This window comes from Colossoma macropomum, unplaced genomic scaffold, assembly GCF_904425465.1.
Source record: "Colossoma macropomum unplaced genomic scaffold, Colossoma_macropomum, whole genome shotgun sequence".
NCBI lineage: Eukaryota > Metazoa > Chordata > Actinopteri > Characiformes > Serrasalmidae > Colossoma > Colossoma macropomum.
In genome coordinates this window covers 1,404,446-1,429,594 of record NW_023495014.1, presented here as the reverse complement: position 1 = coordinate 1,429,594, position 25,149 = coordinate 1,404,446, and the positions used below count along the sequence as shown (strand labels likewise).

At 37.8% G+C, this 25,149-nt stretch overlaps 1 protein-coding gene across 3 annotated transcripts in view; it reads right to left on the bottom strand.

Moving 5' to 3' along the window:
- ptpn4b (protein tyrosine phosphatase non-receptor type 4b) overlaps nucleotides 1-19,594 on the bottom strand; it is a 71,522-nt gene extending 51,928 nt beyond the window's left edge. The window contains exons 1-2 of one of the 3 annotated variants that reach the window (XM_036561078.1): nucleotides 19,373-19,594; nucleotides 1,580-1,734 (exon numbers count right to left, since the gene is read on the bottom strand). In XM_036561078.1, coding sequence (XP_036416971.1) covers nucleotides 1,580-1,717 — 138 coding nt within the window. In that variant the 5' untranslated portion in view covers nucleotides 1,718-1,734; nucleotides 19,373-19,594. The remainder of the gene's footprint in view (nucleotides 1-1,579; nucleotides 1,735-19,372) is intronic. The other 2 variants (XM_036561077.1, XM_036561076.1) reach the window with 2 other exon arrangements.
- Nucleotides 19,595-25,149: the final 5,555 nt, after the last annotated feature.

Genomic DNA, 25,149 nt, shown 5'->3' with positions numbered 1-25,149 from the left:
CATTATCAATGACGTTGATAATAAAAAGTTGTTGGCAACAAATCATATTGTGGATCACTTGGATTGATGACGTTTGTGCGTCTCATTTACATGACATGACTGAAAGAGGGAAATACAGATAGTGGAGATTGCAGTGGGCAGTACGACTGTCAGGTTCAAGTAAGCGAGAGATTATACATCCATGGCAGAAACTTGGCATGGTGAGACATCTAATATCTTCTAAAACTTCAGTTAAAAGGCAAAAACTGTCTGCTTTTCAGTCTTAGTTTAACAGGTAGAATAAGCAGCGCTGGCTGAAGGGATGAGCTGCATTTTGAAACTGTTGGTCTACACGACTATTTTTCTCTATTTTTAGTATTTGAATGTGGACTCATAAAAATATACATATATTTTAAAAAAAGGTCAACATCACAAGCGGTTATTGCTGTTGAACATGTGATGAGCTGTTTTAGGTCACCATATCTGACACAGCTGATGACTGGACTGTTATGGACTGGACTGATCTGCAATATCAAATTTCATTACATGATGTTATTGACCCCATAGAAGCTGTAATTAATTCATTTATTTTTTGCTTTATTATTAGAGGAGAAATACAGAAGAGCAGCCAATCTTGGGCTCCTGTGTAAAATGAGTTTGTGTTGTTCTTTTATTGTTTCTGCACCTTTCAAAAAGAGCTTTAAGGACCAATGCAACAGCTGATAAAAGTTGGAACTTGATACAAGCCCTTTTTAGACAAATTAATTAGAACACATTGTAGGTGTTTTATGTTTTTTAGAAAGAATGTATTTTTAATTTCTTGAACAAAACACTTTTGCCAGGCTATCTGCAGGTTTTTGTTTCCCAGTCATAGGTTTTAGCCCTATTCCATTTCTCCACACTACCAATCCAGGCAGATGTAGTCTTGGGGTCGTATTACAAAATCTTCCTAACTTTAGTCCTAAATTAAGATCTGACAAGGACAAGATAAGATATTTCACAAACTTGTATTCCAGAAGCAAATCTCATCTTCAGGAATTATATCATATAGTTTCATCGCGTTCAGCTGTAATATTTTATTTGCTATGTTTTCATGAACACTAGCACACCAAGGTAATGAGAGGGGCCGATGGAGAAGAAATAAAAAGTTAAGAACCTCACAACCATCGTTTTGCAAAATGAATAATTGTAACGTCGTTAAGCTAGTTAGAATGAACTTGTTAACCTGCCTATCATAGCTGCCCAAAAACAATACAAAAAGGAGTTAAAACAATGTTTGGGCAGCAATTAGGACAGTAATTAGATCATTTCATCTAGTTAGGATGCTTCTGTAATACTCTTGTCTTAGGACATGATTATGAACTTAAGATCTGTTGTTCTGTAATAGCTAATAGTCTTAAATTCAGTCTTAACTGACTCTGTCATGGTGACTAAACAGATAAGATTTTAGTGTTATGATGTAATACAGCCCCTAACCTTCTACACTTTACAAATGTTTAGCAGCAGCAGATATTTACATGGAAAGTATTGGATACCCCTAGCAATGACTCACAAATTCCTAGGTTTAAACTGCAATTAACTGCATGGTATGTGTACTTACATTAACTCTGAAGGCTTGCACTGTGTTGTCCAGCAGCAAAACGTTACACACCACCTGCGCGCTCTGTCTGTCTCGGGCCACTTCGGACTCTCCCACATCGGAGCTTCTGCCAGGAGGCAACCGGAAGCGTGCTGTCATTACTGTCCCCACACCGTCTGTCCAAACACACAGACAAAAAAGGCATCCCATAATCAAGACCTGCAATGTGAAGCCATAAGCTTGTCAACAATACAAGAGCAGCAACTATGAGTAGGCAATAAGGCAAAAACCTTCAGAAAATACCTGCAATTATTTGTAATTTTTAATTAATTAAACAATACATATACAAAATATATAAAATTAAATATATAAATATATAAATAAATAAACAAACTAACTAAAAGTGTTAATAGTGCATAAACATGATATATTACTAATTCCACTAATTTTTAAAACACTGATAATACATTTTTCTAGTTTGACCCTTCAGATCGTCTGTAGCTACACTCTGAAGCCAAGGTGGTCATGCACTGAAGCTTATTTTCACTCAGAAATTCAAGAAAACATTTGACGACCGTGCTCCAACATTTGCATATGACTGTATAAAAGTCGAAACATTTGCAGCCCTACATTTATCACGATCACAATAACTCATTATTATTATTATATTACTGCTATATTGTCCACCCTAGTTAGGGGTGTAACATCATGATCTGCCAGTGCAAAACTACGCATCATGAAGAATGGACATTTTATTAAATATCACATCTTTTATAATTCTTTGGTTACATGCCATGTAGGTGGTAATTGTTTCTGGTGCAACAAAATGTTATTTGCCTCTGTAGAAACACAATATACACACAACGTATGTTTGTGTGTTTTATGTGAAAAGGACCACAATGGAAACACGCTTTAGGGCTTTATTGTGTTTGAATCCTCAATGATGTATCGCGTGCGTTATGTGTAATTTTATTCATCAAATAAATTCAATCGATCAATATAGCACAACAGAGCCGTGGAAAGTTGCACAATAATTCTGACAGAAAATCTTACAGACAGACTATAATGATATATATTACTCTGAAGTGTTTAATACCGTACTGCAATAAGAAAAAAGCTGTTCTTGAAACAGATTTTCTTTGTTCTTAAAGATCTGAAGCGCCTTCCAGAAGCAAGTAGCTGAAAAGATGGTACGCTGGATGAGAGCAATCTGTAATTATTCTCTTTGCTCGCTTGAGAGTGTGCAGAGTATAAACAGAGTCAACTGAATAATGCAACTGCATTGTCTGAATACCAATACCAATATCTGAATAGCATCAGTTTGCATACAATCAACAACCAACATCTCATTCTAGCACTCCTCCTGCCTCCAAGTTCTTGTGTCATCAGTAATAGGGTTGGGCTGAATAACGATAATAAGGTATTCTGTTGTATTTAAAAATGATGATGTCTCAGATTTCTATTGCACATTCTAACAGCTAAATAAACATATTCTACAAACGTATACATTTTAGATGAGCTCACAGACTGGTGGTGTGGGAGCTCACCTGTAGGTGCCACTGATAGAAAGAGGGGAAAAATCAGAGGCTAAAAAAAACTCAGGAAACTAGCTAAGTATGATAGCGGCTCAGTGACAGCTAAGAGTGACACTCACCACAGAACATGTTCAACAGTCACTTGACTCTGCACTCTCAGATATCCTCTAAACAGGTGTCATTTTAGCATCAGTTAGCTGGAACCAAGTCTGTGCTGTGCTTTGTGGCATGTTTGGCCTGCTAACTAAGCTCTCATTAGCTTAGCCCAAAGTCCCAAACACAACAGAGCAGGTTCAATTTCTGCACTCCAACACCAGTTACTCCACTTTTGTTCTCTCAGGCATTAGTTTTCATTACCTAAACTTGTTCCTTCAGAGCAGCAGTTAGTCAGAATCAAACCTGTACTGTGGTGCATGGCACTGTTTGGGTTGATGATTTAGCCGATAAAACTACAGATCCAAACACTTCAGAACAGGTTTGATTTCTTCTTTCTGTCCCTTCAACTGCAGTGGTTTGACTTCACTCCTTCAGACTTGAATTGTTATCATCTAAACATCTGTCAGTGCTTTAGTTAAACAGCAAAAATGTTCTGTGGTGAGCAGAGCTGTTATGCTAGCTAAGCTAATGCTAAGCAGATCTTCTCTCAGTGTTCGCAGCAATGTTTAACATTTAACCGCTGCTTCACAGATACCCCCACCCTCACACCTGGTCAAAAGCTGACACAAGATTCTCGGAGGGAACTTCTCACAAGTCAAACTGCAAACGCACAAACACCACACAAACAATTATTCTCAGCGTTTAGTTTAGCAACCAGGCATTTATGCCAGTTTAGTAACTCAAATGGCCAATGAGACGTCTGTACATTATTTTACTTTGCTAGCATTACTATGAAGCACAAGTGCCTCAACATGCCACAGACGTGACTGAGAGGTCTGAGGAGTGCAGCTAGGCTAACCATGATAGCTGATGTTAGCAAAGATAATTTACTGTTCTCCGTGTTACCTCAACAAGCCGACACGTTCCACCATGGCAGTTTGCTTTATAAAAACTGACTGATTGAATTCAGAACCATCAGCCAACTGTGTTTGCATACAGTGGGATTAGATCTCTGCATTTAACCCATCTGTGCAGTGAAACACCCACATACATGTACACTAGTGAACACACACACTAGGGGGTAGTGAGCACACTTGCCCGGAGCAGTAGGCAGCCCTATCTACTGCGCCCAGGGAGCAGTTGGGGGTTAGGTGCCTTGCTCAAGGGCACTTCAGTCATTGACTGTCAGCCGAGGGGATTGAACCGGCAACATTCCGGTCATAGGGCTGGTTCCCTAACCTCCAGCCCACGACTGACATTACTGAAAGTAATGTTATGACAATTCTCAGACTAAAATTATGCTCAGTGGTCACCATTTAGACTTTAAACAGTATCTAAGGACATGAATGCCCACACAGCAAGCATATATCGGTCCGCTGGTTTGAAAAGGTCGGCACCCCACTGACTGTTTGCCACTGCTGGTCCACCTTCGGACAACCCAGATTATTGTCCTGCATACAAGCTCTACTAGTTTTTAATTTCCTCAAACAGATTTTAAATGCACACAGACTTTTATTATAGAAAATAACTTACATAAATTTTACAAACAACCGAGAGAAAAGAAATAATGACTAGGCCTGACATAAAATGATTTAATAGAAAATGTTGTTGCTAAAGCTGTGCTAGATTAAAATTATTTACTAATCTAATTTACAAAGTGTAACTGAAGAAAGGAAGGAAGGAAAAATCAGTAAATTGGACTGTGAGTGGAAAATGAGAGATGATAAGTGGACTTTTGGCTAATACTCCGCTTAACCGCCAGTGGACCACCTGGAAAACGCTGAGCAAAACGCCAGTGGACCGCCAGCTTTGCCATTAGCAGGCCGACAGTGGACCACTGTCCTCTTGCTATCAGGGCTGAGTATTTTTAAACCCCATGTCAGCTATTAAATTCTTCCAATGAACTAACATCTTCATCTCCAGCCTTAGCATGTTTTTTTGCTTTTTATGCATGTTTAGTAATATGTACACTGCACATGTGCAGATTTATGCGCATGCGAGTTTAACCCCTTAAATGGCCACAGCAAAGTTATATTACTTACTTTTATAAACTCAGAATAGCTCAAGGTTGAATAATAAGCCTTAGCCTGGGGATTATAATCTTAACACGTCAACTTTTGACAGCATCAACTATTTTTGTTACACCAGTAATACCATCTCGTACTGGCAGTATTTGGAGACTTATTGTTAATAAAGAAGATACTGGCCAACACTGGTTAGTAAGCTATGCAACAACATGATTGAGGTCATAATTTTTTCTTTCTTCAAATTTTATGCAAAATATCATGAGAATACAGAATTGTGACCTCGGTTTATATTTACTCATTTATAATAGAAGCTCAGCAATATTAAAGTCAGAAGCCTATCACATACATTTGCACAAACATTCAAGGCTGCACATGCACACACCCGTGATCTTCAAGCTATGTTTAAACACTCTGGGCAAACATTAGTCTCCACCTAAAGAGATTCAGTCAACAGTGAAACAGCACTGCAAGCTAGTTCACCTCCAGAAAACACGTTCTTATTCTCTCTCACACACTTGACAGTTATCCCAGATCTGTCTATAGGTACAAAATAAAACATGCCACTTACACAATACACAGGCACTTATAGAGACACGCCAGAGTAACACTGCCATATTATACTTCAGTGTTCACGGCATTTCAGTTCTATAAACTGAATCAATGCAGTATCTGAATTTAAGCATATTGTTTTTGTAACAAAATCTGGTGCAAAATTGTGTCTAAAGAAAATGAAAAACATTCTTCACTTTAAAAGGCCCATATGCTTCAATTTTTCCCCAGAGGTTCACTTACAACATGTGTGTTTTTATGTACCAAAAACAGACATAATTAATTTTTTTACAGGACCATTTTCCCACCTCTCTTTATCCCTTAAAACTGAACTCTGTGCCTTTAACACATAAATTATCACAATTCTTATTGCCTTGTACACTGTTAGAAATAAAGGTACTGTGCAGGTACATTTTTTGTTCATTAAGGTACAAATAATGTAAATGTTCCCTCGAAGGTACAACAGTAGTTTTAAGGTCCAAATGTGTACCTCAAATGTGGAAAACTACATATTTGTGACTTCTCATAACCTAATGTTTTAAAACAGAACAATAAAATAAAAAGCCTGGAGACGAGACGGGGTGTGTTGAGTCAATACAACTTCGGAAATATAATTTATACTAAAGGTTCCGAGATGAGACTGCCCCAGTGACAGTTTACTGCCTTTTTTTCTGAGAGTGTATTGCGCTTCATTCAAAAAGCAGTCCAGTCTCCTTATGAATTCAGAATGGGCAAAGCTAAACTACTGTAGGCTGGTAAAAGAGTTGGTTTTTGTGACATCACAGAAACAATGAATTTGAAACAGCTTAGTTTTTATATATGGACTGGGGGAGCGAATGGTGCCGTATAAAACCACAACAGTGTTTACATACAATACCAAACTCATTTCAAAAAGCGAGGAAAATGCAGTTCTCCATGATATGGGCCCTTTAAAGGGGAATCCCAGTGATTTCTCATCATTTCTGCATAATTCAACGGTTAAGACGGAAATGAATCATTCAGAGTGTTTTGATGGTAATTAGTGCACTGTTGAGAAATTGATTCCTTTTCAATGGTAGTGATAGGAATCAGGGGTCTTTATGTCTACAACAAAACACAACCATTTAATCTACTATCCTAAACGACCAGTGAACCTACACGCCTTCAGAGCTTTTAATAAAGTATTGTGCAAAAGTCAGAGACCAGACATTAAGTACAAGCTACTCAGCAACACAGAACTCTCAACAACTACATATAATGTCAATTTATTTCAGCATTTTGTGTGTCTGCCCTTTGTCTTTGTTACAGGTTCCATTGTTTTCAGGAGACTTGCTTTTAGTTTCCACACCTCCAAAGTTCAGTCTTTGAAGTTAGTTGCACTTTCTGCTTCATCACTACACCGAGTGATGTTGAGGTCTGGACTCTGGGGTGTCCAGTCCATTGTCCTGAGAAAACCTGAAGCTTTATTTTATTTTCTTTATTTTGTCTATTTCCTTTTTTCAGTAACAGCTTCATGACAACTACACATCCTTTTAGACATATAGTATTTAATCTTCTTACAGTGGACATACGGACAGAAACACTTGTGGACTAAATAAAACAATAAAAATGAATAAAACTGAATAAAAACTGAATAACTTGTACTTAAGGGCTCTTTGGACTGACAATTAAATAAATAAAGGGTGGTCTGAGACTTTTGCACAGTACTAAATGTAATGTCTGGAAAAATTTGTGTACTTTGGGTACTATTTTACCCTACAAAACCCTGTGTGTACCTCTCAAACGGATTTAGGCACAGCCATGTTCTAAGCCAAAATCCAAAATCTCAAAACTATCATAAAATAGACATCAGGAAAAATATATGTAATCATTTTATGTAATAGCTTTGCACATCTAGTTCCTAACACTACAGTCCTGAACAATTCCAACCACTCTGAATGACTCACAATGACATCACAATGATTTAAATAAGCAGAAAATTTGAAAAAAAGTGATTGAATTATTCTCCTTTAATGCACATTAACACAGCAAGATTTTCTTCCAATTCATTTTGCTCCATTTCTATTGGCCCATTCATCATAAAATGTTTTCAAACGGAGGCAGATAGTGTTTTCAACCGGTGTATGGGAAAAAAGAAAACAAGGTTCTGATATGACTGCAATAATATGTAGGCATAATGTAATGCAATTCATCCCCTGAAATTACTGAGCTGAAAGCACCTGTTTAAGTGGCGAAATTGAGCTCATGAGCTTTTGCCATTATATCACCACCACGCTGCCATGCAATTCTTCACGTTCCTACGGTGGTAGTCAACGAGTCTTTCTTTGAAAACTGGCCATTCTATTTTTGTGTGTCCTACTGCCCCCTCAATGCGGCACTATTTCAGATTTTGCTCAACAAGGAAAAACATGTGGGTACACACATTTTCATTTCTGTAAGTGAGACATCTGGGACATTGTAAACTTATTTGCTGGTCTACATCTGTCGTATTCACTTCCCACAGACATTGTGTTAATATCACTGCTAAAATAAACTCCATCACATTCATAGCTTATATCTGCAACCATATCTTACTTTGACCTTGATATTCTACAGCTCTATTCCAGATGAACTGCCAGCATTACCATCTGGCCAAGGCAGATGCTCAGCAGTATCAGCATGACTGAGCTACTGAGTCAACTGTAAGCAGGTAGACCCCCACTGACCAGGTATTTTTTAGGTGATGGACCACTCTCAGCCTAGCAGTGGCATTGATATGTGTAAAAAAAGAGGGTTAGACCTCCCAGTATATGGACCTTAACATGTTGGCAGTGTGAGCTGACAAGCAGCAGTAAAAATGGTCATGGCAAAATCTGTGACACCAGTATTTCCTGGGATGGCAGTAGGAGTGGGTGATACACCTGTTGGAATCTTTCCTAAAGTATTAGTTGCATCGCTATAATACAAATAAGACCAATAAAGCCATATAACACAACATATGTACATATCATACATGCTAACGGTAGCCCTCTAACATGAACGGAATGGCTCACGTCAAGGCAAAAACAGTAGCTACGGACTGTGTGGTGGCTGTTTTTAACTGTTTTACAAAATAAAAAATATTTCAGATTTACTTCAGTTGTTAAATATTGTTCTTATTACTAATTACATCATAGTAAATAATGGTTACACGTTGTAAATAGACAAAAATATGTTTCCTTAAGCATCTAAACTATATTTGGATAGAATTTTGTTGGACCTAAAATTTAAGGCCCAATTAGAGTTCTAACTTGGACATATTCAACCACAGTCCATAGTAAATAATTCCAAGTGGTGGATCTTAACCAAAGTCACAAAGAATTAAGCCTAGTGTGATTCTGACTGGCTCCAATCTTGTCTGCAGAACAGAATGATTTTGCTTATCTACTTTCCAATTCCTGTGATATTTTTCATGTACATGTCTGCCAATGCAAACACATAAACATTAATAAAATGTGGAAATTTGGGCTACATCTACCGTCTGTCATTCTGCTCTCCCAGTGTCCAATATCCACATTCTTTTAATCAATTATCTGTCGATACTGATATGATTCTGTATTCCTACCTGAACCTGGTGCTAAACCTGTAATTTCAATTTTTCTATGGTGATGTGTCTTCAATCTCAGCAAAGCATGCATTCTTTTCTTTAGATGATGCATGAAGGGTAAGCTGATGAATGCAATAGTTCCCTCTGTTAAGAGGGGGCAACGGAGGGGGGTGGTTTATAGCTAGTTCTTCACACAAAGTCTCTTTCCAGGAAGGCAGGCTTGATGCATTCTCAGCACGCATACAGTGAGCACAGGTCAGGCAGGGTCAGCTGCTGAACCTCCTCTGCACACGCTGCGCTCTCCACCCGTTTACCAATAGCTTACCAGAAGCTCTTTCAAATCTCTGCCAACAGAGCCAACATCCCGACATGAGTTTTCCTTTAACACACTCTAAGCATTTTCTTACTGTCAGTTAGCCTACTTTCCATTCTGGTATGTTCTACTAGGAGAAAGGACAACTGAATCACCTACACCACACATATTGCACATGACTCTAGTATGCAAACTTAGAAAAATCTTGGGCAAGTCCAGCACTTTCGTTATATTTGTTTGTGATATGGTAACCAATGAAATGAAATGAAATGAACCTTTTAGCCAACTGTGTCTGAACACATCGGAATTAGACCTCTGCATTTAACCCATCTGTGCAGTGAAACACCACATACACACTAGTGAACACACACACACTAGGGGGCAGTGAGCACACTTGCCCGGAGCGGTGGACAGCCCTATCCACGGCACCCGGGGAGCAGGTGGGGGTTGGGTGCCTTGCTCAAGGGCACTTCAGTCACGTACTGTCAGCTGAGGGGATCGAACCGGTGACCTTCCAGTCACAAGGCTGGTTCCCTAACCTCCAGCTAGTAAGTGTGGAAAATAATTGCAGGTCAGATTAAATAACTGCAATCAGCTCAAATAATTGTGATTAGGTGATGATGTAATAATTGTGATGGGTTTACTCATAGTTGCTTCTCTAGTTTCCAGTTAGTTCACTCAGAGCTCTGAGCTGAAGCAGAGCCTTAAGCTTGTGTGTGTCAGTGGAACTCCTTTTGCTGCATGTCTATTTCTTTGACTCGCACTGGCTTGAAGAAAAATGATAACTGCACTGCTATTACTACTCAATGAATCCATGTCTTGTTCCTCCTCACCTTCTTTCTGCATTCTCAGTGTTACATACAACATCACACTGGACTTGATGTGAAGGTTTCAGTGCGTTAAATCTGTCAAAAGCATCTTGGTGTGAAAAGACCTCACAGCGACTAAAGATTAAAATGCAATTAAGCCAGAAAACACTGTTTCTGATACTGCTTTCCCTATGTGCCACCACAATATGTATATGAAAACATGTAAAACATGGACTGGAGCTTCAGACAATGGATCGGTATACTTAGGGCTCACGTATACAAAATGGAAAGATGATACTGATAATTATCGTTAAATCGCTAAGTTGTCCCAGACCTACAACAATCCAATTAAATCTTGACCTCTTGACCTGGATATTCTGGTTTTATTGGCAAAAAAAGCCTAACCCTTAATTTATAGGATATAATCGCAAGTTAAATCACAGTCGCAGTATTAGTGAAAAAAAATGATATTTTTCCCAAATCGTTTAGCCCGACCATTCTGCTGCTTCATGATCAACACCAGCATGTTTTCTTTTCCGGTACTTTTTCTTTCACCATCTGCTCACACAGGTACGACACTAAGCGAACTGCTGCTTTCTACAGGTTAAGTCATTAACTCCAGCTTGGAAGTCACTTTGAACGAAAACATCTGTCAACGTTACTGATAATGTCAAATAACTGTTTCAACCCTAGTATCGTTTCACCTTTAAATTCAAATGACAAGTGTCAACTCTGTAAAAGCAGTACATGACGAGGGATTAGAGAGACACTGGAGGTGACCACCACTTTCAAGGTCAAACCTTGTGATCAGAAGCAAGTCAGTAACTTCAAATCAAAATGCTAATAAATTTCCCGCTGTCCGTTTGCCAGCGTTCATGCTCGGTATCTGCGACTCTTCTGTACAGGGCAGGCATTTGGAACGCTCAAAAGAACAGCTGTCCAAACAACAGGAGGTCACAGTGCATAACCTTTTAGGGGGCATTCAGTGACCTCTTAGTGGTGTCACTATCGATCAAGAAAAACCGTGAAGACTTTTTTCTCAAAAACAGGACAATGAGGTACCGTCATTCACATCATCAGCTGCAAAAGTGCTTCTATTTAAACACTACTGAATAAAAAGAAGAGTCTAAATATTATAAGGTCTCCAAGATGCGTTATGTAACTCACCATACACTGACAGCTTACGTACATTCAGATCAATATGCTCTGTTAACTCACCAAATTATATTCATATCCTTTTATCTCTCTGCTATTTATTTAAAGAAAATGCATTTCCATAGAGTGCTGTCAAAAGACAATGCTGTCATCTTGGAACTGCAATAAGGACAAGGCTCTTTTTTCTCTCAAGCCACGTGTTTGTGGGATATAAATTACTTTCAAATGCTTATTCTGTCACCCACTTTCACAAATGAAGCGACTGCAAAGACATGAAAGGCTCCTAACAATAGAACTTTTCTGTTAACAAAGCATATCGATGTGAATCAATGTGAATCTGTGGTGAGATTAACGTCATGGATAATGCTTGACAAAAGAAACGACAGATTCTAAAACGTTTCTCAGTTTTCAAGCATTACAGTCACTGCAGAGTTCCACAGAAGGCCAGCAATGGTGTCAGACAGAAACTGCCAAAAAGGAAACTGTCACTCTTGAGCAACCTCACTCTCCTCTTTTAAAATACCATGATTAATATATAACATGATGTAGCGCAGCAATCGCTGGCGATGATTCTAATCTGTTAATGCGCTTCTCCATGTAATGCTAAAGCCAGCATATCTTGCTGGTGTTCTGCAGAAGCGCACAGGGCCAAAGGCTAATCTCCTAATCTAACCCGCTATGCTGAGACAGGTAGGCTAGCAATCACGCTACTGGCGGATTATAATCTCGCTGTGTGTGTATGTATGCGACACTTCTCATTTGTAGAAATCCCCTCAGATGATGCGACAAAACAAAACAGAGACATATGCACACTGAGACGGTATGATCATATCAGTAAACAAAAAATGATCAAGACTGTGAGTATTATAGTGGCATTGTCAAAAGTTAAGATACTGAAAATGTTTAAAAAAAAAAACTAACACGTAGATCATGTGATCATGTTTTACATAGATAAACAATTTATACAACATTTCTTTAAGACACCAAAAATATCAGCTACAATTAATACAAAATTTCCATTAGCGTTACTATTAGTTTACTTTCAGTTTATCTAAGCAGAAATGGTTCTAATTAGTAGCACCACTAACATGTTCTCCAACAATAGCAGAAGCCTTTTTGGTGCTACAGAGAACTATTTTTTGGGTTATTTTTAAGGTTATTTTAAGAACTAGGCTATATATACGCTGTTGTCAAAACCTCGTATTTCCAAAATTATAATTTTACAGGAGAAGAAAAAAACCTTCTTTACTTTTAATATAAGTCAATGGAACCAGACTTTTTTCCAAGTAATTTTGGGCCATTTCTTTTGGTCCATTCATCATGAAATTTATACGCAATGTAAAGGGTAACAGGTATTTTCAAATTATGTCAAAAACTGTAAAACAGTATAAACGGAGATACAAGATTTTGTCCTGACAGCAGCGTATAACAGGTTTTCCATCATAGAGAAGAGCCATGCAAAGGACCATTTATACATTCAAATATGAATGACTGATTAACCAGTAACTAACAAATGTTGCAAATATGGATATTTTTGACTGATCAAAAATTATCTTGAATATTCAAACACTGTATAAGAATACAAAAACTTGTACTCATTGACTTTAATAATTACATAAAAAAATATTTTTTTATCATTATTTTTGTTGTTATTTTCAGAATTATTATTTAATTCTTTTTTATTTATTTAACTTGAAATACTGCAAGATAATAATATACAATTACTGTCATAGCAACTTGCATGAAATACTATTCCAGGGGATCCTGTCCAATCTGGCAACCCTGACCAGGTTGCTTTTTTTTGTTCAGCTCTTGTCAGTGAGTGGGGGGTTGATTATGTTTCAGATTCTATATGAGCAAGATTTTTAACTGCTCGGAAAATGCTTTATACAAAAGTACATGCTGAACTCAACTTTGTCAGTCTTATCACCCAGTGCACTTTTAATAAGTTTCTTTCTTCTCCGGAAGGACAGCACGTCAACCAGCACACTGTCGTTTATTCTCAGAAATTAATGCCGTGGAGAGCACGCAACCTCTGACTGCTGCTGAGATATCAGTGTGGCTTTGACAGGAAAGAATCAATAGGCTAACATGAAAGGCTAACTATGAACAGAGTATGAATATACAGTTTTTATATACATACGCCACCACATGGAAGCTTAAAACGGGTAGTAGTACCAGCTATTCGAGAGGCTTTTCCATTTTCTAAAATTTTATTTATTGAACTTATCTAAATTGCACCCCTACCGACAATTTAACGGCTGTTCTACAAATGCCATTGGTTATAGAGGTGGGCGATATGGCAAACACGGTGATACTTCAAGAAATTTTACGATACACAATATGTAGCTCTATTTATTTTTTGCAGACATCTGATCAGTTAGAACAAAAAAAAGAAGTGAATAATTTTTTATTCAATATTTCACATTCTGTGTTGCACTAAATTCAGTTAAACGGACTAATTGTGCTCTTTCTATAATAAAACAGGCAGCTTGTCAGTGCATCATACTGATGATATGCACGATATGTTTTGAAAAGCATATTGTACTGTACTGTGACATAATTTATCACAATAATGATGTATATTTTCAAATTGTACTTGATTTCCAATAAACAGCAGTACCTATTTCAATTTGAGGGTTTATCATTCAAGCTGAGGAACTTTTTTGAAGTGTATTCACAAGCAGTACGACAGACAGCTATTTCATCCATGTTCTCTGAGTGAAAGTGTGATGCACGGTGGTGTGAGGAAATCATATATGAGTGCAAAATTACAGAGAAGGACTTGGTGACAGCTACTGCTTTTGAGAGATACTGAGGTACACTGATCCAAAGTTAGCTCAGCTAGTCATGGCATTGAGGTTTGCTTTATTCTGAGATAGAATTGAGTGATAAAAATAACTTTAGCACAGTAAATACAGAGCTTTCATTAGCTCATCATTAAATACTCCAGTCATTTCATCAGGGTTTTAGTTTCTGGTCATACAATCATGAGCATATCATGGTTAAAAAATAAACATTTATGATTATATAGAGTATAACATGGTTTAGGGCCCTTTACCTTATATATATGCTTGTCTCGGGCCCCACCTATCAGTACTACCCTCCACAGTCCATAGGAGGAACACTTTTTAATGTCTCTGTGCTTTAATACAGAATTCAGTTGATGTGTGTGCTCATAAGTGTGCACATATCAGGCATTAACCCTTTAAAATCCCAGGTTTATTATATACTAAGGCTTATTGTTCAGTAAATACAGGGATTTCAATGAAAACTGGCTGAGCTATTCTTAGAAGTGTGTTTAATTTAAGGCCATTTAAGGGGTCAAACAATGGCCTTCAATGTAGCTCAACCAACCAGATTTCAGAACCAGAATTATTCGTTTTATAACTGATATTTTGATGGGTCACATTCTTGATTTTAGGCTTGCTGGATGACGATTAATCAGTGACTAATAACAGTTTTTGGTCAACTGAATTAGACAAAATTCGCATCCTTAATCCACTGTTTTATACTGCGGTATGTCACTAAAACCTGTAATCGTCCCATCCTTAAATAAACACACACACATTCATTCACAGCCCTGCTCTCACCCCAACACCCCCCCACACCCCACACAGTGAGATTCAGATACCCCATTCCTCAGAGACCCAGGAGGGGGTACAAACTACAAATGACTGTACCATGTGCCCACCCTCATCTGACCCTCTAGCCAGCTTTGTCTTAAAGAAAAATTCAAGAACAGCTATGGGTAAACCGATTAGGAATATTTATGACAGATTTAGGGATGTGCACGGCACTCAAGCACTCGGTTAACCATTCAAGAATTCGAAAATACAGTATAGAAGAAAACTCTGATATCACTCTTTGTCTATTCATTAAGTTTGCGTCATATATATATATATATATATATGGCACAAACTTAATGAATAATGAATATATATATATACACACACACATCTAACCAAATGTCGAAGTCGGGACAAAATCCACCTGGATTAGAATTATAGGGGAATGTAACATATCTCATTATTTCACAGTACTTATATTACAAATGCACTAAAATGAATAAAATGCAGACATTTCAGCACAGTAACCCAGTGTTACCTAAACAATCTGCTCTTCCAGAAAACAATGCAAGTGTCATCAAATATTGGGCTGAAATAAAAGGCAAATGTATGTAATGATAAAATGTTTTTAACAATTATCTATCGATACCAATATGATTCCGATATCATTGTGCGCTCATAGACTTGTAATAGCTCAAGTTTTGTGAAAGCAACAGGTAACAAAGATATTAAAACTGTTTATTTGCTCTTTACCCAAAGCTTGTATTTTGTGGGATAAACACATGCATTAATATGAAACACTAACTTCAATCCAACTTCTAAAACTGAACTTTGGAAGTAAGAAAAAATATCACTGTAGATTTTTCTGAGAGACTGAATGTAGGCCTAGGTCTCCCAAATATAAAGGCAAAGGGTGAACACATTAAATACTGAAAAATGTAATATTATATTTAGTTGTTGAGGAATCTGTAGCTTTCTGCTAATATATACATTTTCTGCTATTTTTTCTGACTCTGGTTATTTCTGAAGAAAAAAATCAACTGGAGTAAACATAAATCAGACAACCGATGATCAATTCTTATATTATATTTCTTATATTATATTTCAATTCTTATCTTATATATGAAATGCTGTCGATTCCCTAAAATCTCAGAGCTAAGGATAAACATATGGTTGCCAATTTTATCCAGATTCAAAACTCGCCATCACCGCATAACAGAGCATAACCTCACTACTAACCAGCTACGTCACTTCAGTGCCCCATAAACCTCTTTTAACGAAAAATGCAGTTCATCAGGGGTTTTTAAATATTGTTGATATGCTCAGGAAGTATTTTTAGAAGAGCTCACTGAGACACAGTTTATTGTGATAGCAATTTTGTATTATTATATTTCATACTTTGCTCCTACAAAACATGAGTTCCTGAAAGTGAGCGTGATGCCAAGGAAGCTTTATTAAGAACATTACTAAGAAGGCAGCTTTTTTGTTATCTATTCTAGCTGACATTAGTTAGATCCAGATACAATGAATATTTCACTGTTGTCTGAAGAAAACCTTGTATCTCCAAAATGGTAACTTTACAGGAGAAGGAAAAAACATACTTTAATTTTAATGTAAGTCAATGGAACCAAAATTTTTTACAAGTAATTTTGGGCCATTTCTTTTAGTCCATTCATCATGAAATTTACATACAATGTAAAGGGTAACAGATTAAATTGAAATTACCAAATTATGTCAAAAACTGAAAAACATCAAAAATGGAGATGTGAGGTTTTCTTCCAACAGTGATATATTTCTCTGACAAAGCAATGCTAGCAAATCATTTAATGAGGAGCATATACCTTGTGCAGAAGACAGCAAGTCTCCATCAGTTAGTGTACAACTGGCTCATCTGAAGAGGCAGCTTCTATTACTCATCCAAGATTTCCCTCAGCTATAAAAAATATATTTTTTTTTTTTTTACAAATTTTAATCTCCAGTGCTACCATCTAAAAACTAAGCCCTTCACTGAAGTCCATTTTTCCCTATTTTTATTGTAGATTCTTCCCTGCAATAAACTGGATTTCCATTTATTAATACCTTTACTCGCTTATCACAATCATTTGGAATCCCTAGCCTACGTTCGTTTCAGCTTTTTTGCCATTGTTTATTTCCTTCCTCACAGTTAACCGAATATCCGTTCACTAATCTTCATAGATAATGAATATCAATACGAATCTGAACGCACACTTTGAGACCAACTCCAAATTCTTCACAGCTAAATCTGTTGTTTTTGATATGCATGCATCGATATGGGAATTCTGAGGTCAACAGTCAATATCTGATATTTTTATGTACATGTCTACTGATGTCAGTGCAGCTTTATACATACTTATAAACTGTAAAACCTGGGACTAGGTACACCTGGACTAGCATCATACATAAATGTAAAATGTGCTTGTATTGGGTTAAAAATGCAGTAAAATGAATAAAATGCAGGCATTTTAGAGCAGCAACCCAGCGTCACTTAAACATTCTGCTCTTCCAGAACACAATACATATGTAAAGGTCTGAAATAATGGGCAAAGCAAAAAATCTGCCCAATGGCGTTAAAAGGTTAATTAAAACAGATTTCTGCCAATAGCAATATGATTCCAGTATCATTGTGCATCCCTAGATCTTTAACAGTCCACATTTTTTGAAAGTAACAGCCAACAGAGTCAAGAACAATGTTTATTTGCTCTTTACATGGAGCTTTCACTTTGCAGGCTAAATGCACTGATATAATACACCAACTTCAACCAACTTCTGTGACTGAACTTTTGACATGTGGAAAACTATTCCTGCATATTTCTTAAAAAAACTAAACGTAAGTCTCCTGAAAAGTACGGCAAGTAAAGGCAAAGAGTGGACACTAAATTCTGAAAAAACGTGATATATTAAATTGCTGAGGCTTCTTCACCCGACTCATTCTGAAAAATGAATAACTATGAATGAACTACGAATAAAGTCATGGCTGTTTTGAATGGACATGAGCCTTTGACGTGTGCACAGCTCTGCACATGACTGGCTCACCTTATTTCCAACAGAAGATTCTCTTTAAAAAGAAACTGGCCAGCTGACGACCGAAACTTAATATCAAATATTGGATGGTTCAACGAAATCCTTGGGCTAAGGATGGACATGCTGGTGGGCAATATCATCCGGATTCAAACTTGGACATCACTGCACAACGGAGCAAAACCTCACGACTGACCAGCTACGTCACTTGGGTGCCCCTCTTTTTAATGAACCATGCAGCTCATCAGTGGGTTTTAAACTCTGACGATACACTCAGAAGAGCTTATTATGACGTATTTCATTGTGAGAACAATATCAATATCGCCGTCATATCGCCCACCCCTAGATTGCTCCATCAGAGGCCACCAGTGTCAGCAATATTCTTCCATTCACAACACATCACAGCAGGCTTTTTTTCACAGAATCGCGCAGCAATGCCAGCCACGTCCTGCCTGCCGTATGGCAACAGAGGCCAAAATGACCAAATGATCCCTTGGCTGAATCATCAGCCGACCAAATGTAGGCAAAAGAAAAAGGGGGTCCGCTCCAGTCCTCCTGCTATAGGTGACAGCAGGCCAGGGGCAGGTGCTGCAGGAAGAGTGCGCACCTAGCCGTGAACAAATGGAGGAGCGGGGAGCGGGGGTGATGTCATCGCTTGGGCTGAAGGATGCATGCTGTCCGAACACAATGAAAGCCAAACCTCCTGGACCGGGCAGCGGCCATAAGCAAGATCCTCCACGTCTATGGAGAATCTGTCTCTGCTGGCATGCAAGAACGGTTACGTAACGCGGTTGGCTGGGTAAATGTGCCGTTTGACAGGAGCAGGGATGAGGCTGTTGAGATGCAACGACGTGGCAACGCATGCATGCATCCATGCAATGCAATGCAATCCATGCATCCAGAAAGAAGAATGCATGCAGAAGGAAGAGTGCAGGCAATTACCTGCACGCAGAAAGAGGAAAGCAGGGGAGTGTGAATGGGGGTGGGGGTCAATCAGGTAAGTGCAACTGTACAAGCTCGTACCAAAAGCAAGGCAAGGGTGAATGAGTGGAGCTATACAGCTGCAGCTACTGCACGCTCGTGCACCTTGCAGCTTGAATGAAAATGCACCGTGCATGCAAAAGCATCAAAGACTGCGCTTCATGCAAATGCGCTGAATCAAGAAGAGCTGAGCTTACCGTCATATACACGTCCGAGAGAGTCCAGAGGATGGAGGAGCAGGAGGATGGAGATGATGGTGGTGGAGGTGGAAGGAACGAGGGAAGGCGGAGGGACGCGCTGGCGCTCGCTCACGCGCTGCAAACCCGAGACATGGCCGTCGTATTACAGGGCCGGCGGGGGCCCTTCCTCCTCACGGTGATGATGACGGGTCCCCCCACCAGAGGAGGAAGAAGAGACGTGCAAGAGATGAAGGCCGACCCCCTCCTCCCTCCTCGCGGTCTACGTGTGGCGCTCGAACTGTGCTTCTGAACGACGTTTCGCTCCGCTGTCTGCTCTCGCGCATACGCAGCTTGTGTTGCTCTCTCCGCGCTCGTGCGCAGCAGCAGCGGCGCTTAGCAGCAGAGCAGCGCGCGCGGCGGGAACATGGCGCAACCGCACCGCACGCGCGCTCTCATAGGCCAGAGGTAAGAGGGGGCGGGGCCGCCCAGGGGGCGGAGCTCATAGAGGAAGAAAAATCCGTGTCCCCCCTTCTCTCTCTCTCTCTCTCTCTCTCTCTCTCTCTCTCTCTCTCTCTCTCTCTCACACACACACCCCTTCTTTTTTCGTTCTTTCTGTCTTTCTTCTTCTCTTTCGCTCTTTTATGCCTTTCTCTTTTTCTGCTCTCTCTGTCTTTGCTTTTATCGCCTTTTTCTTCCCCCCCTTTCTCCCCCGATTCTTTCGCATTCTATTCACTCCTTTTTATGCTTATTAATCTATGGAAGCCCATTTCCACCACTCAAAATAAAAAATCCAGCACCTAATTATTATTTTTTCGCTATTAAGTAAATTGCTATACCATTATTTTGCGATACTAAGTCAAAAAATTTGAAATACTATCTCATTGTTGTGAGATACTAAGACATTATTTTGAGACAATAGCCTCTCAGAATAATGAGATATTGTCTCAAAATAATATCTCATTATTTCTGAGAGGTTATGTCATTATTTTGAGATAATACCTCATTATTTTGAGATAATATCTCATTATTCTGAAATGCTAAGTCATTATTTTGAGGTCATATCTCATTATTCTGAGATGCTAAGTCATTATTTTAAGGCAATATTTCATAATTCTGAGATGCAAAGCCATTAACTGGAAATACTATCTCATTATTCTGAGGTGATAAGACATTATTTTAACATATCTCAATATTCTGAGATGCTAAGTCATCATTTTCAGATAATGTCTCATTATTCTGAAAGGGCTAAGTCATTTTGACACACATTTTTGAGACAGTTACTCATCATTCTGAGATGCTAAGACATTATTTTGAGATAATATCTCTTTCTGTGATGCTAATGAGATAATGTCTAATTATTTTGAAATGCTAAGTTATTTTGAGAAACTCTCTCATTATTAGGAGACCTAAGACATTATTTTGAGATGTTGAGTATCTCTTGGCACTGAGATGCCAAGACAATATGTTGAAATATCTCAATATTCTGAGATGCTAAGACATTATTTTGAGATACTATCTCTTTCTGAGATGCTTTCCTGTTATTTTCAACTGCTTTCTCATTATTTTGAGATGTTTTTGAAATATATATATATATATATATATATATTAAACACAAACAATGAGAAGGTTTCTCAACATAAGGAGATAGCATCTCAAAATAACAAGAAAGTTTAACAAAATAACACGAATGTTTATAATGAAAAAGCATCTCAATGAGATAATACCTCAAAATAATGACTCAGCATCTCAAAAATTAATATAATTTTATCCCAAAATTTTTATTTAGTATCTCAGCATAATGAGGTAGTATTTCAAAGTAATGAAAATAATGGCATTGCAAGTCACTTAAGAATGAAAAAAATATTAGATGTTGGATTTTAAAAAGGAATGGGTTTCAGTAATGATCTTTTTATTGAGAGGCCAAGCTGTGAACAGTTCTTACCTGTTCTTTTTTCTTTTCAGAGATAATAAGAAATATAAAGCAATAGTACTATGAGCAGAAAATGAATGTAGCTTTATAATCATAACACTTACTATATTTTAGATTACATCATCTCTAAAATGGTTAATTTCACAAACCTCCTCAACTGTTAATATAAGTTGATGGAATGACATTTTTTTCCAGGTAATTTTAGACCATTTCTATTGATCCATTCAGCATGAGATTTAAACACAGTGTAAAGGGAAGCTGGCTTACTCAAACTTTGGAAAAAAATGGAAATACAAGTTTTTTCCCCCAACAGTGGAGATATATGAATCATTCTACCAAATTAGTTAAATAGTCAGATATCAAAACACATTTTGTTTAAAATAATGGCTGAGTATGCCATTTAGTCAGTACCAACACACTAATAATGCCCCAAAAACTTTAACAAATGTTTTGGTAGTGACAATTATAGCTAACTTTGAGCATAACTCAAAAATACTAGCCATTGCATGACACAAATACAGCTTTAAACAGTTGTATATACATAAAATCATAATATTTTTATGTTCAGTTAATTGCAGATAATATGTGTTTCGGCAGTGACAATTCTTACTGTTCCACACTGATTTTCAGGCTTTGGGACACGTTTACTTCAAAACAACAGGATCTAACCACTCACCGTGTGGCCATGAGGAACAGGGATGCAATGTCACTTCCTGCTCTGCAGGGGTGTGGCTAAAATAATGCTCCGCCTTATTCCAAAACCACATATTACCATATGATACATGTTATTTGAATCAATAATGAATGCATTTCCAACAGTGGTGTACTATTTTTGGCATGCTATTTAGTATAGTAGCATGCGGTTTTGAGTTTACGGTTTGGGACAGACACCTACCAATAGAAAGGATCCTATAACTGATTGTTTTGTATGTTTTAGCTTAGTAGTATCTCTTTTAAAACATTGGGTTTAAATTAGTTATAACATAATGCTAATGCCTGAATACTTAATTCCTTTTTTAAACTGTTTTTTTTTTTTTTGTTTGTTTTTTAGGACTGCAGTTTCGACTAATCTAGTAGAATGATTTATACACCAAATTAGCTGAAACTGCAGTCCCAGTAAAAATCCATTTTGAGATTTTTAAGTCACCTGTTGATGTGTTGGGTGTCTACTATCTATATATGTATGCACAGAAAATACCAATGCATATAAATACACCAAAGACAAATAATCAAGCAAACAGAGGAGCAAACAAAAAAAATAGGATGCCAAAAAAGAAAAACAAAAGAGAAAACACAATCTAAAACCACAAATTCTCCCTCCTTTGATTTCAATACTGCTTTATTCCTACAAGTTACACTGTTCCCAGAGCAATGAATGTACAAATATTCAAAAGAAAAAATACAAATGGAATAAAACATAAATAAATCTATGATTCCTAATCTTTATAAGGAAGAAGGAAACAATCAGGGGAACTTAATGCTTTCTGAAAATAATAAAATCTTTTTCCTTGGCTTAGAATTGTGAGAAGATGCCTCAAATCTTGCTACTGGCATGATTAGTCTACCCTTCTATCCCAAGCAGTTCTTCTTTATTACTGCGTACCACAAGTTCTCTCAGTCTTGAAACTATCCTCAGAAGATTGCAGAGCTGCCATAAAGGCTCTTTTGTTGGTCAGGTTTTGGAGAACCTTTCAGTTCAGTACAGTGTTCCTCCACTGTAAACACCACAATGTGCAGAGCAGGGGGTTTTCAGGACCAGGGATGGGAAACTGATCTATTTCATCTACATCATTGATCTATAACTCAAATCAAGCCTGAAAAGATCTGGATTAATCTTTTGTAAAATAAATGTAAGGCATGAAATGTTTAATAAATATTTATACTTCTGCCAGCTCTAATCCCACAAGTCTTGTTGTGGTCTATATATATTTAATTATGATGAACAACCCCATGTGAACAGTGTTAACCCGACTAACCCGGAAACTGGATTACAGTGGCAGCAGCACCATCTGCTGGGAGAGCTGTGTATGATACCTTGTGCCTGTGCAGCTCCATTGTTCTGTAGAGGAATTATTTCAGGCCACTGTTGATGTATTTGCCTCTGATCTTTAAGATCTTCTTTTAATTTACCCCAGTTCAAGCATTTAGTAGTTGTCAGAAAGCTGACAATTATACACGTTTATGATGGTGTCGGTTTATATCTCTGTGTCTCACTGGCGCTTTCCTGAAAGAAGGAGAGGATTCTGGGAGAAGCCTGGTTAGTTGCTAGGCAACCACTCTTACCTAAGAAGGAGACATGTTCTGTAGAGGCTCAGTGATGTTTGAGAGCACATCATTCAAACAAATGCTGTTTCTAGAAATGTCTACCTACGAATCACATCACCACTGTGAAAATGATTAAAGGGGCATTGTGGCCTAGCATTTAATATCCTAGTAGTCGTGATACGTAGTATTCTGCAGCGCAGTGTGGTATCCCTCAGCCTAATGGTTTAAACAAAATTCACGATTTTCTCTCCTTTTGTGTGTTTTTGTCCATCAGTGTTCTCTCACTACAACACCCAGAATGCATCGTTCAAATACATTACAAGGACAGTGTCATAATCATTGGCAATCACTACCAAATCCTGACTGCTAGCCACCGATCCGGTGCTAGTTAGCATTAGTGATACAGCACTAATTTCAATTGGTCATCACACTTTTTCCTTAAAGGAATGATTCAGCCCTCCCTAAAGCACGTGTAGTCTTTAAAACTTTACTACCATCTTCAAGATACATCAGCAGAAAGGGGTTTTTCCAGTCTTTAAACCAGTAAATCTCGCTTTAGAGACTTCTGCGGCACTGCTGTAAAAGGTGACTAGGCATGTTTGCAACCAAAGTAGTGATGGTTAAATTTTTATTTTGGCAGGAGTGTCCCTTTAAAGAACATGAACGTGTATTCCTCTTAACAAAAACTATTGTGTAATGTGTATTCCTCTTAACAATATCATAACAAGTCTAATGTCCATTTCTCACCTCTGTTTTATTTTGGACATTTTTATTTGTCCAATATAAAATCGACAGCAGCGATATGTTAAAATCAGTAAAGAAAATCCAATCAAGTAAAATGTGCAGCAATTATAACTCAGTCAAGTACGCTGCTTTTTATCTGCAATCTGCATTAATGGCTTCTGACCTGTTTATCTGCACCTTGTGTGGAGTTATTTCTGTGTGTGTGTGCTTGTGATCTACAGACGTGATTAGATTCAAGGGGAATGAGCTGTGTACCATGTACCATGCTAGAGAAACTGACAGAATAGTGACAGGAACTAGATGTTCAAAGCGTTTAATGCCCTCTAAAAGCTACCTCACAGAAAGTTATTGCATGAAATGATTACGGAAACACTGCCTGATTTCTTAGATATTGTTTTACAATAAATTTGCAATAAGCGTTTGGACTTAAATATATTTTTTTTAATCTATCCATAGTGGAGCAGTACATGCAGGGCACAGTAAGGCCCAAAAATAGTGAAATAGTGGCCAAAGAAAATGTACGTTTTGGGATTTACCACTATTTTACTACTTCAGTTATTGTTTAGCACAGTAAATAAAATGGCAACGTCTGCATTGTAGGCATTGTGACCCTTGGTTCCTATCATCACCACTGCCTGTAAAGAAATCTGAGCTGGTAAGTTTCTGTACAACACACCATTTCACATCAAACCAGACCAGATGACTTTAAATTGAAATAACTTAATTGAATTTTGCAGCAACGTTCAAAAATCGGCTCATTTCACCTTTAAAATAGGCCAACTTTAATACTACCACTAATGGTAAGATTTATGTTATTCAAAGACATAAAGCAAGAGATGTGATGGCAGCCATCATT